Here is a 13,179-nt window from a genome sequence, read left to right as displayed (position 1 = left end):
CAATCAATCAATCAATCAATCAATCAGTATGTATAATGTTAGAAAACAAGGGAAAATCACGCAAATGGTTTCTCATCAGTCATTCTTATTCCTGCTTTCTTTTTATATTTTTATTTTTATTTTCTTAGTTCTGATTGATTGATAGTTTATTGTTGCAAGTAAACAACAAAGGAGAAGGGAGGAACATGCTTCTGTAAAACGTAAAGGTATGGTGTGTAAAATAATGCAGTAGATGCGACAATCATTTTGTTTGATGTCTACTTTCAAGAGGAGAAACATATAATGCAATTGGTACTGCCTGGGGGTTGGGATGGCATGCTCCTCCCTTCTCCTTTGTTGTTTTACTTGCAACAATAAACAATCAATCAATCAATCTGGTTACCTCGTATTTCTGGCATATTTTGGGTAAGCAAAGGAATACACGATCCATTTAAAACTTGTTATTTAAAGCGTGACATAACAATAGAACAAGCATACAAACTCGTATAAAAGCATAATAACACCAATAATGAAAAGAAGAAGAAGAAGAAGCACATGTGTTTACAATATGGCGCGTGGAAGTGCTTTGCCAGAGAGAGACAGAGAGAAAAAAGTTTAAAAAATAAGCGTTTCGAAGCAAATTTCCCGTACAACACATGTAAAACAAGGAAGCGCAACACATGACACGCGTTTTGGAGAAGAGGGAAGAAACACTGAGCTAGAACAACACAAGGAAAGGCAAGACAAGAGAAGGCAGGGAGTGAGTGAGACTTGGATGAAAATAAGTATTAGTGTTACAAGCAATACAGTGTTTCAGAGGTATGGTGGAGGCAATACAGTGTTACAAGTACTTCCTTTCCTCCACGTAGATGTGTTTCTTGAGGATAAAGTGAAGCAGTGATACGAAGATAAAAAGATATACCTAAAAATGTGAGTGTTTCGTGCACGGGAGGGCAATACAGTGTTACAAGTGTTTCTTTCTCTCCATGTGGGTGTGTTTCTTTTCCTTGAGCCTAAGTAAGGGAGTGATACAAAGATAAAGATAAAAGTGTGAGTGTTTCAAGTGTGTTTCAAGTGCACGGGAAGGCAATATAGTGTTACAAGAGCAAAACAATACAGTGTTACAAGTGCTCGTTTCCCTCCGCTTGAGTGTGTTACTTCTTTTCCTTGGACATGCTGGCAATATTGCTGGTGGGGAACGACTCCTCCCACTTGTGGCCGTCAAACTTCTCCACCTTGATCTTCCTGGAGGGCGTCGGGTCGAGGCAGTGCGGGGCGATACCTGCGCGGGACGAGAAAGGTGAGTGAGGGAATAGTTTAGTCTGCCTTCTTTTCCGTTTTTTTATCATATGTAGAAAGAAAACGGAGTGGCCAGAAGGGGGTCAGTGTTAGAGTGAGAGGTGTCATGATACTTTACACCTAACTATTTCTTACCATTCTTATCACCTCTTTTTTTTCTGTTGTCTCCTCCTTGGCTTCTATTGATAATTTTGTGATGTGTAGAAAGAAAACGGAATGAGTGGCCAGGTTAAGGGAGTCAGTTTTAGGAGAAGTGTTTTAATTGTTACTTTACACCGATTTCTTACAAGCCTTTTTTTCTGCTGTCCCCTTCTGCTGATAATTTCTCATGGATGCACTACATTTTGAGGTGTGGCCCAACTATGAGAGAGCTGATTTACAAGAACCATGACAAGTTGAAATTAGAATGGGGAATATATATATACACAGTGAGAGGCGGGTAACCATGCAATTATATATGTTACCATTGTTAGAGATATGGCCATCTTGAGGCCAACTGTACTGCCAAGACTAATGGAGAAGATCCAAAATGTTTCAAGGTACAGAAACCGGGTAAAACTATCAACATGTTCACAAAATAGTCCATGGAAATCTCAGCAACTTCTACGAGAGGCTTTTCAAACAGGTGAGCTGGCTAGGGTGCGCCGATACGTTTCAGAATACGGACTTTAGTCTTTTAAATTCGAATGCATATTTTTTGGTGTCTTTTCTGTGGATGACGAGACACGGCACTAACACTGACCCAATGATTTGATACGAAAGCCAAACGTAATAAAAGGGGTACGAAGGGAACCATCGCCCAGTAGCTCTAATACATGAATCTTGATGTGAGGGAAAGGAAGGGAAGAGGACAGAAAGGATTGGAAGGGAAGGAAAGAGAAAGGGACATAAAGGATAGGAAGAGAAGGGATCGAAGAAAATTAAAGGGACAGAAAAGAAGGTTAGGGAAGAGAAAGGGACAGAATGGATAGGAAGAAAAGGGAAGAGAAAGGGACAGAAAGGATAGGAATAGAAGGGAAGAGAAAGGGAGAGAAAGGAAGGTTAGGGAAGTGAAAGGGATATAAAGGATTGAAAGAGAAAGGGACATGAGGGAACGTTAGGGAAGAGGAGACAAAGGAAGGAAAGAGAGAATATAAAATAAGTAAAGGAAAGGAAGAGGAGGGACGAGGAGTGACTTAAGGAAAAGTTTGTTTGTTTTTATCATGATTCTCCGGATGTCTGTGTCGCCACACCACCACCACGCCCCACCACACCTGACCATAACGACAACAACAACAACAAAGTGACACAGGGGGGTGGCGTGGGGGGGCACGTGCTGCTTCCTGCCTACCTGCTGCTGATGTCAGAATATAGGACAGGACAGCGGTGACGTAAAGGGAAGGTGAGGCAAGGCGGTGAAGAAGGAAAAGCTGTGAGGGATGCGTGGTCAGGCCTTCGCGCGGTCACCTGATTGTGTGGTTGGTGCGTGTGCGTCAGAGAGAGAGAGAGAGAGAGAGAGAGAGAGAGAGAGAGAGAGAGAGAGAGAGAGAGAGATAAACAGACAGACAGAGACAGACAAAGAAAGATGACGGACAGACAGACAGAGAAAGACAGAAACAGCCAGACACACACACAGACAGAATGACAAACAGAGAAAGGTAGACGTAGACAGACAGACCGACCGACCTCTCCAGCCTGAACACCCACCGTAGCCGTCTGGGTTGGACCTCGGGATGTAGAATGGCTGCACGCCGCAGGTGGAGCAGAAGGTGTGCTTGGCGCGGTGCGTGTTGAAGGTGTAGGTGGTGAGCGCGTCGTGGCCGCTCAGCAGCTTGAACTGACTCAGCGGCACCACGAAGTGCTTGTTCTGCTTCTTGACGCAGATGCTGCAGCTGGGGAGGGGAGGGAGGCACTTAGCAACACTTGGCAACACTTAGAAACACTCAACGGGGCACAGAAACACACAAAACGAAGAAACACCAATAGATGATTTAGCTCATTCCCCTCCCCCCATTTGCATATACAGTCAAAATTTGCATTGCCGAGTTATATCGAATTCCGAGTTATACAGTGCCGAGTTACAAGGGTTTTACTGTAGTAGTGAGCGCTGAAAGCGACTGAGAACGAGGACCCTGAAGGATAACTATCAGAATTGAAGGTGAACGTATACTGTGAGCTGGATGACTGTTTAGACCCTGGGTAACTCTCAAACCTAAGGAACAGTCACCTCCGTTAAAGCATACCTCATAGCTCAGCCTTAAAATAATATAATCCGCCATTACATTTTCTTTCTCACGCATCTCCGCTGGCATAGACAATGTTAGGAAGGAAGGAAGGAAGGGAAGAAGAGGAAGGAAGAAGGCGAGGGAGAGAAAAGGAGAGAGAGAGAACGTTGATTAGGGAAATAGCAATGGAAAAAAATATACAAAGGAAGACAAAAATGGCATAGATGGGGAGGTATAAGTAGATGAATGGGAAAGAAGGAAGGAAGGAAGGGAAGAAGAGGAAGGAAGAAGGCGAGGGAGAGGAAAGGAGAGAGAGAGAACGTTGATTAGGGAAATAGTAATGGAAAAAAAATATAGAAAGGAAGACAAAAATGGCATAAATGGGGAGATTGAAGTAGATGGGAAGGTTTATACAATGTTGGGAAGGAAGGAAGGAAGGAAGGAAGGAAGGGAAGAAGGGAAAGGAGGAGGAAGATGAGGGAATAATGGGAGAGAAAGTTTGATAGGGAAATGGTAATTGAGGGAAAGGGAAGGGAAGGGGAGGAGAGAGAGAGAGAGAGAGAGAGAGAGAGAGAGAGAGAGAGAGAGAGAGAGAGAGAGAGAGAGAGAAGGGTCCAAGTCGTGCCGTGCTTATTAATTCTATACGTTATTTTTGTGGTCATGAGTCGTAACACACACACACACACACACACACACACACACACACACACACACACTCACTCCCTTTGTTTGTATACTTTCATTTATTCCCTCTAGCATCTTCATTCCTCCTCCTCCTCCTCCTCCTCCTCCTCCTCTTGTTCATCTTTCATTCCTCCTCATTCCCTCCCTCATACCTTCCCTCCTTCCCTTATTCTACTCACTCTTATTATCTCGAGTCTTAGTAAGGGCATTTAGGAGTCTTAGTAAGGGCATTTAGGAGTCTTAGTAAGGGCATTTAGGAGTCTTTGTAAGGGATTTATGAGTCTCAGTGAACTCTTTTATCTCCGTCCAAGTGTTCATTGTATTCAAGCTAAAGGTGTTGTTACAAGGGGACGCACTCACTCCTCACTCACTCCACTCACTCCTCACTCACTTCTAATCCTTCTCCTCCTCACTGACTTACTCCTTCCCGCACTCATAGTAGGGTTCTTACGGGCCAAAAAAAGGCTTTCGCTCCACCAGACGTGATGCGAGTGTGGACATGGCCTTATCTTACGTTATTTAGGGCACTCCTTCCCACACTCCCTCCCTCCTTCCCACACTCCCTCCCTCCTTCCCGCACTCCCTCCCTCCTTCCCACACTCCCTCCCTCCCTCCCGCACTCACTTGCAGTCAATCACGGTAAGGGTCGCCGGCGCATACACTTCGAACCTGACGGCGCCGCAGTGACACCCGCCCTTGTAGTGTACCAGGTCACCCATCGTACCTGTGGGGGTGATTACAGCTGAGAAGGGCTTGGTCTGGGTCTTGGGTGAGGGGGGAGGGGGTGGTCATGGAAGAGGAGGAGGAGGAGGAGGAGGAGGAGAGGATGATAATGTGTGAGGCGAATGATTATGTAAATGAGTATATGAGAAAGTGTGTGTGTGTGTGTGTGTGTGTGTGTGTGAGAGAGAGAGAGAGAGCAAATATTTTTTTTCCTTGCTTGTTTGTTTATACTTAAAGTTGTTTATCGAGTTGTTTGCATCATCACACCTCGTTCTTTTATATATGTTGTTGTCGTTGTTGTTGCTGTTATTGTTTACTAAGTTGTCTGTGTGTATTTGTGGGTCTGATTTGCTCTCTCTCTCTCTCTCTCTCTCTCTCTCTCTCTCTCAAATTCTTATCCTTCACACATATACGCACGCACGCAAACACAAAGAGGAGGCGGAGGAGGAGGAGGAGGAGGAGGCGGAGGAGTGCTTGCCGTGGTGTGCGTGCCTCTAAGTAGTGTACGCCGGCCCAGGTTCGAGTCCCGGGCCGGCCAAACAGCGTGTAGCTCATTTAGGTGTTCATCCTCCCTCTCGGGCTGGTCGACACATGGGAGCCTGGGGAAACCTGTGAAGGCAAACTGTGGAAACCCGGATGTCACACCACTGGCCCTGCGTACCGGGGTGATGGGCTCCCTCCCTCCCCAGGCTCAAGGGACAGTGTGACGGAGATGAGCACCGGGGACACGCGCAGCTGTAGCGTATGCCCCAACTTTACCTTTTATCACCACCACCTTACACACACACACACACACACACACACACACACACACACACACACACACACATATACAAACACACCTGCTCACCTTACCTGTGTCACCTGAGGAGGAAGAAGAGGCAATGAAAGGTTATCTCCGAACCACCAGGAGGAGGAGGAGGAGGAGGAGGAGGAGGAGGAGGAGGAGGAGGGGGATGTTGTTGCCGTATATTGCAATTTCTTGTTTTGTTTATTTATATATTTTTTCTACATTTTAATCCTCCTCCTTCTTCTCCTCCTCCTTCTCCTCCTCCTCCTCCTCCTCCTTCTCCTCCTCTTCCTTCTCCTCCTCCTCGATCTCCTCCTCCTCCTCCTCCTCCGATTCTCTTGTGTCCATTTGAAAGTTGCCTTGGCACACACACACACACACACACACACACACACACACACACACACACACACACACACAGGTGCATCTGATCCCATGGTGCCCCCCCTCCCCCCCTCCCCCCTCCCCCATGGTACAAAACCCCTCTTCCCCTCTTCCCCTTCCTCCTCCTCCTCCTTTCCTCCTCCTCTCCATCTTCCTGTTTCCTTTTAATTCATTTCCTTCCTTTCTTCCCTTTCCCTTCCTTCCAACTTTTCTATCTTTTTCCCTTCCATCTCCTCCCTTCCTTTTCCCATTCTCTTCTCTCTCCTTATTTTCTATCTCTCCCCCTCTCCCATTTCTTCCGTTTTCCTCCTATTTCCCTCCTTCCTCTTCCCATTCCCTTTTTCTTCCCTTCACCTTTCCTTCTCCCTTCTCTCCCTCTCTCTCTGTTTCTCTCTCTCTCTCCCTGTTTTCTCTCCATTTCATATTCCTTCCTTTTTCCTCCATTTTTCTCTTCTTTCCTCCCTCCTCCGACATGCACCTCTTACCCCTTCTTCCTCCCTCCTCCTCCTCCTCCTCCTCCTTCTCCTCCTCCTCCTCCCCTTTTTTGTGTGTTTGTGCGTACGTGTGAAGGTCAAGAACAATTAGTAAGAAAAACACAAATCAAACACCCACAAATATACACAAACAACTTAGTAAACAACAACAACAACAACAACAACAACAACAGATGGAAACAAACGAGGTATGTGAATGCAAACAACTCGATAAACAACTTCAATATAAACAAACAAATAAGGACTACTACTACTACTACTACTACTACTACTACTACTACTACTACTACTACTACTACTACTACTACTACTACAATCATTACCACCACTCCTCCTCCTCCTCCTCCTCCTCTTCCTCCTCCTCCTCCTCCTGCAACGCCTGATCCCGCCGCCACCCTTACCATTCCTTCTACTCCATCCACCTCCCTTCCTACCCCATCCACCTCCATCCACAGTACCACGCCCCTTTCTCCCGCTCTCCCTCTTCTCCCTCCAACACCCTTGACTCCTCCCCTATCCTCATCACCACTCCATCCTCCACTTCCACCTCCAACACGAACTCAACCTCCGCCTCCTCCTCCACTTCTGATACCACATCTCCCTCCATCCACACCTCACCCTCCACCCTTTCCCAGCCACCCACTACTAACACCACCACCACTTCCAAACCCACCTTAGCCCGCGCTCCCGCTTGTACCTCGCGCCCTTCCAGAAGAAATCACAAGACCATTCTACCATCTGTCACTTGTACGAACCAGACGCTGTTTCCTGGTATGGGCAAACTAACTACTAGAGTCAATTTAGTTGGAGACAGTGTGGTGAGAGGCCAACTTACGGAGTTTTGTGGTCGGAATACGTTGACACGGCAGCGTTTCTGTATCCCCGGAGCCAAACTGGACGATATTGAATCAGCTGTCGATGCAGTTTCAGTAAATGCGAAGGACGACACAGTGTATCTGATCCATGCGGGAACCAACGACCTTCAGTCAACTCAAATTCAGGACCTGTTAGCAAAATACCGTCAAGTCATTCGGAAATACAAGACCAAGTCCCCTCACATCATCGTCTCTGGAATTCTACCGAGAGTCAATACGTTCGCCGGATACAACAACAGTAAAGCGTACTGCGTCAACACTAGTCTAAAGCAGTTATGTAACGATGAAGGCGTAGGGTTCACGAACGCATGGCATCACTTCAACCAGCGCCCAGATTTGTTTTGGGAGGACGGACTCCACTTGAACGAGGTTGGTTCGGCGCGGCTAGGAAGGCTCCTGAACGATGCAGTTGAAAGCTTCTCGAAAAGCTATTAAAAAAACTGGAGGCGAGGGCAAGGCACAGCAACCCTTGATCAACCGAACCGTAGCGTCGATGCGGCTTGCAAACTGTGTAACCAACGACGCCTCCGACAAGCGAACTCATTCAACTCAACGCGGCCAAACCAGTAGTCACATTTCCATTTTGTACACAAATGCACGCAGTCTATTACCCAAAAAGGACGAAATTAGGGCGTATATTGCAACTGAGAAACCAGATGTGGTAGCCATCACAGAGACTTGGGCCAACTCTGCACATCTAGTATCTGAACTGTCATTTCCCGGGTAAAGCTTCCAAAAAATCGAATGCACAAGAAAGGAGGAGGAGTAATTTGCTACGTAAAAGTACGCTCCCTGCCATAAAAATAGACAAACAGGATGCAGAGAATTACGACTCCGTCTATGTGGAAATAACTGCGAATAATAAGAAACTAACACTTGCGATCGTATACAGGCCTCCAAAACAACAAGCAGCCGATGACACTGCCCTGTACGAAGAGCTTCACTCTTTAACACAAAGTAAACAAGCAATAATAATTGGGGACTTTAATTGCCCTAACATTGACTGGGGACAATTGACTGGAGATCAAGAGGGTAACAGGCTTATAGAAATGGTGGAGGATTCGTTCCTCACTCAAGTTGTAACTCAACCAACAAGAAAACAATCTGCTGGATCTGGTATTAGTAAGCGACCCGACCTCATTCGCGACTGTGAAGTTGGTGAAAAAATTAACGGTTGCGATCACCACTTAATCCGTTTCAATGTCAACATAAGTCACAAACTCGTAGACAATCCGTCAGTGATACCAGACTACAAAAAAGCAAATTTCAACCTAGCCCGTGAGCTGCTTCCCTCCGCGACCTGGGACCAACTTCACCTAACCGACAATACAATCGACAACGTGTGGAACAACTTCAAAGATAAGCTTTTGGGAGTAGAAAAGGCTACAGTGCCGACGAAACCCAGGCGAGTAAATGGTGCCGTAGATCCACCGTGGATGACCAGAGAAATAAAAGGGCGGTAAACTTAAAAAAGGAATTATAACCTAATGAAAGAGAATGACACGGCCGAAGCCCGTACTCAGTACCACAACAGCCTCAGAGCTTGTCGCACCCTTATTCGGAGTAGTAAACGCAACTACGAAAAACAAATAGCGCGTGACATCAAGACAAACTCAAAAAAAATTCTTCACATACATCAGATCGAAAAAGAAATTAAAATCAAATATTGGTCCCCTGACAGACGAGACTGGAGCTGCAACTCAGGACAGTAAACAGATGGCCAGAATCCTCAACAGTAACTTCGCATCCGTATTCACAGTCGAGAACATCGAAACCATGCCCGAGAACCCTGACCCGCCGAGGGGAATCACGCCGCTGAAAATTGACTCAATATGCGACCAAGAAGTGAAAGAGTATTTGGATAAACTCGACACGAACAAGTCAACAGGACCTGACGGTTTGTCCCCGCGGTTATTAAAAGAGCTTAAACAACAAATACTTCAGCCACTCACTAACATATTCAACCAGTCTGTTCAATTGAAAAAGGTCCCGGAAGACTGGAAGATGGCGAACGTAACACCAATTTTCAAAAAAGGAGACAAAAGCGTTGCATTAAACTACAGGCCCATAAGTTTGACATCAGTGGCAGGAAAAATACTCGAAAAGATTATTAGAGACAAACTTGTTAAGTTTCTAGAAGACAATAATGTAATCTCCGACACCCAGCATGGCTTCAGAAACAAGCGCTCCTGCCTAACGAATTTATTAGACTTCTTCCAAGGTATATATAAGAACTGGGATGCCCACATCCCCAGTGATGTTATATACCTGGACTCAGAAAGCCTTCGACAAGGTACCGCACGAGCGACTCCTTAAAAAACTGCACTCGGCGGGCATTGGAGCCAATCTGATCGCGTGGATAAGAGATTGGCTCACCGACAGAAAACAACGAGTACTACTCAACGGACAGCCTTCCGATTGGCTTCCAGTCACTAGTGGAGTGCCTCAAGGGTCAGTGCTGGGACCCATTCTCTTCATCATATATATCAACGACCTCGAATCAGGACTGAAATCCACAATATCGAAATTTGCTGATGACACTAAGGTGGGGGGAAAGGCCCTCACAAAGACCGACTGCGAAATCATTCAGAAAGACCTCAATCACATTATCGAATGGTCGGAAAAATGGCAAATGTCCTTTAATGTTGACAAATGCAAAGTCATGCACATTGGGTCCAGAAATAGTAAACACACATACATCATGAATGGGAGACCTCTGCAAGCGATGCAGGAGGAAAAGGATCTTGGAGTCACTATCAGCAGTGACCTGAAACACGCGAATCACTGTAAAAAAGCATACAACAAAGCCAACACTATGCTCGGGTTCATAGCGAGGAACTTCGAGTGTAAAACGCCAGACGTGATGCTATCCTTGTATAATTCCATGGTAAGACCGCACCTCGAGTATGCAGTACAGTTCTGGTCTCATAATTACAGAAAGGACATTGATTTACTGGAAAGGATTCAACGACGCGCCACGAAAATGATACCAACCTTAAGGGCTCAACCGTACGAGGAACGACTCAAGCGACTCAATCTCTTTACATTGGAGAAAAGACGCCTACGAGGAGATATGATTCAAGTCTTCAAGTATCTAAAAAAATTCAATAACGTCGATTACTCCAATTTCTTTGAATTGCAAACCAACCTAAGAACTAGAAATAACGGTTTACCCATTCAGTCTAGTCGATGTAACACAGACATCGGAAGGAGTTTCTTTTCAAACCGAGTCATCCGTCACTGGAACAATCTTCCTTCAGAAGTAGTAAATGCGAATACTATCAACTCCTTCAAATATAGAATCGACCGTCACTTCGCTGCGTCGGGAGTAAACTGAATATTGAGTTGCTTTCATCTGCTCCTCAATATCGAGGCGCTTTCATCTGCTCCTCAATGTCGAGGTGCTTTCATCTGCTCCCCAGGCCCCAGGCTGTCGAGCAGATTAAATCACCAAAGCGGGCAACCTCGTAATGAGCCAATAGGCTTTCTGTTGCCTGCGTTTCCATGTTTCCATGTTTCCATGTTTCCTCCTCCTCCTTATTGTGTGTGCAACAGGTGTGTGAGTGAGGAATCTAATTTAGGCTTTCTTTATAGGGAGAGGAGGGAGGGAGAAAAAGGAGGGAGAGAAAGAAGGGTGGAGGGATGGAGAGAAAAGGGAAAGGGGAGGGAAGAGGAGGAGGGATGGAGAGAGAACACGGGAGGGAGAGAGAAAAGAGAATGGAGGGAGAGAGAAAAAGGGGGGTGGAGGGGAAGGGAGGAAGAGAAAGGGGGAAGAGGGAAAGGGAGAGGAATGGGAGGGAATGTCAGAGAGAGAGAGAGAGAGAGAGAGAGAGAGAGAGAGAGAGAGAGAAGGGGAAGAGGGAGGAGGAGAGAAAAGTTGGGGAGAGGAGGGAAGGGAGGGAGAAAAGAGGGGATGGAGGGGAAGGGAGGGAGAGAGAAAGGGGGAGAGACGGAGGGAGAAGGACGAGATTTCTTTTAACATTACGAAGGACTTGTAGTGGTCGTCACGGAAGGAGGAGAAGGAGGAAGAGGAAGAGGAAGAGGAGAAGGAGGAGGAAGAGGAAGAGGAAGAGGAAGAGGAGGAGGAAGATGAAAAGGAAGAGGGGGAGGAGGAGGAAGAGGAAGAGGAGGAGGAGGAGGAGGAGGAGGAGGAAAAGGAAGAGGAGGAGGAGGAGGAGGAAGAGGAGGAGGAGGTTCTTCCGTTTTCTCTTCCTTTTAATACATTTTTTTTGCTTGTTTTCTTTTTTATTTCAATTTATTTTCTTTATTTTTATTTTTCATTCATGTTTCTTTACTTGTTTTTTTTTGTTGTTTGTTTGTTTTTGAGGATCTTTTTACCTTTTATTTTATTTCTAATCTTTTTTTTTTTTTGGTCTTATTTTTCTTCCTTTTTCCTCTTTATTTTATTTTTTTTATTTTTCATTCTTTATTTTTGTTTCTGAATTTTTTTTACCTCATTTTATTCATAATCTTTTTTTTGGTCTTATTTTTCTTCTTTTTTCCTCATTTTTTTATAGTTTTTCAAATTTCTTGGTATTCTTTTTCCTTATTCTTTTTCTTATTTATTTTTTCATCTTATTCTTTTTCTCCTTACTTTTAATATTCATAATTTTCACACATTCTCTCTCTTATTGAATTTCCCTCCTTCCTCCCTCTTTCTTATCTCTCCCTCCCTTCCCTCCTCTCTCCAGCTTTTCTCTCTTCCTCCCTTCCTCTTCTCTTCCCCTCTTTCCCATTCTCCCTCCTCCTCCTCCTCCTCCTCTTTTACTATAGTTTTTTTTTAATTCCTTCTCTTTTTCTGTATTTTTTTTCCTCCCTCTTATCTCTCCCTCCCTTCCCTCCTCTCTCCAGCTTTTCTCCCTTCCTCCCTTCCTCTTCCCTTCCCCTCTTTCTCATTCTCTCTCCCTCCTCCTCCTCCTCCTCCTCTTTACTGTCGTTTATTTTCTTTCCTTTTCTCTTTTCTTCTTTCTTAATTCTGTTTTTATTCTATCCCTTTATCATCATTCTTTCTCATTTTCTCTTTCTTATTCCAATCTTTATTTTATTTTTATTATCTTTCTCGTCTTTCTCTTTCTTTCCTTCCTCTTTCTTATTTCTCTCTTCTATCTCTATTTCCTTCCTTCCTTTCTTATTGCAATCTTTTTATCTTTATTTTTTATCCCATTTTTATCATCTCTCTCTCTCTCTCTCTCTCTCTCTCTCTCTCTCTCCCCCCCCCCCTCCTTAGCCACACCCAAGGCTGGAGAGATTTAAATGGAGGTAAAATCAACTCTTCTTTTCCTTCTCCTCCTCCTCCTCCTTTTCTTCCTGATCAGTGGAGGAACAGCGGAAGAGTTATGTGAAGGGGAGGAGGAAAAATGTAGGAAGTGGTGGTGATGGTGGTGGTGGTGGTGGTGGTGATGATGATGATGATGATGATGGTGGTGGTAGTGGCTGGTTGCGGTCTGTGTGTGTGTGTGTGTGTGTGTGTGTGTGTCCACCTTTCTCTATATCTGTTTTGAGAGGAAAGGAAAAAAAGAAAGAAAAAAAAGAAGAAACTGGAATAGAAGGAAGGAATAGGCTAATGAGAGGAGGATAGGGAGAGGAGAGGAGAGGCACTTGAAGACTTGAAGACCTGAATCATATCCCCTCGTAGGCGTCTCTTTTTCCAGCGTAATCGCTTGAGTCGTTCCTCGTACGGTTGAGCCCTCAAGGCTGGAATCATTTTCGTAGCGTAGCCCCGAACCCTTTTTAATAATTCAATGTCT

The 13,179-nt window shown here is 45.2% G+C and overlaps 1 protein-coding gene across 1 annotated transcript; it reads right to left on the bottom strand.

Moving 5' to 3' along the window:
* Positions 1-74: 74 nt before the first annotated feature.
* Positions 75-5,794, bottom strand: LOC127000886 (centromere protein V-like). Its single transcript, XM_050864995.1, has 4 exons — positions 5,745-5,794; positions 4,791-4,890; positions 2,965-3,149; positions 75-1,261 (listed from the first exon to the last, which is right to left on the bottom strand). Exons 2-4 carry the CDS (start codon positions 4,883-4,885, stop codon positions 1,134-1,136), a joined length of 408 nt encoding a protein of 135 aa, XP_050720952.1. The 5' UTR covers positions 4,886-4,890; positions 5,745-5,794; the 3' UTR covers positions 75-1,133.
* Between the last annotated feature and the right edge of the window lie 7,385 nt (positions 5,795-13,179).

This window comes from Eriocheir sinensis, chromosome 19, assembly GCF_024679095.1.
Source record: "Eriocheir sinensis breed Jianghai 21 chromosome 19, ASM2467909v1, whole genome shotgun sequence".
Lineage (NCBI taxonomy): Eukaryota > Metazoa > Arthropoda > Malacostraca > Decapoda > Varunidae > Eriocheir > Eriocheir sinensis.
The sequence above is the reverse complement of the archived record's forward strand: the minus strand, read 5'-3'. Positions and strand labels throughout refer to the sequence as shown.

Excerpts from the sequence above, each read along its gene's own strand:
- LOC127000886 (XM_050864995.1), bottom strand. The coding sequence starts at position 4,885 with ATGGGTGACCTGGTACACTACAAGGGCGGGTGTCACTGCGGCGCCGTC. Across the intron at positions 3,150-4,790 it reads CTTACCGTGATTGACTGCAA|CTGCAGCATCTGCGTCAAGA; the intron begins GTGAGTGCGGGA and ends TCCCCTCCCCAG. Across the intron at positions 1,262-2,964 it reads GTCCAACCCAGACGGCTACG|GTATCGCCCCGCACTGCCTC; the intron begins GTGGGTGTTCAG and ends CGTCCCGCGCAG.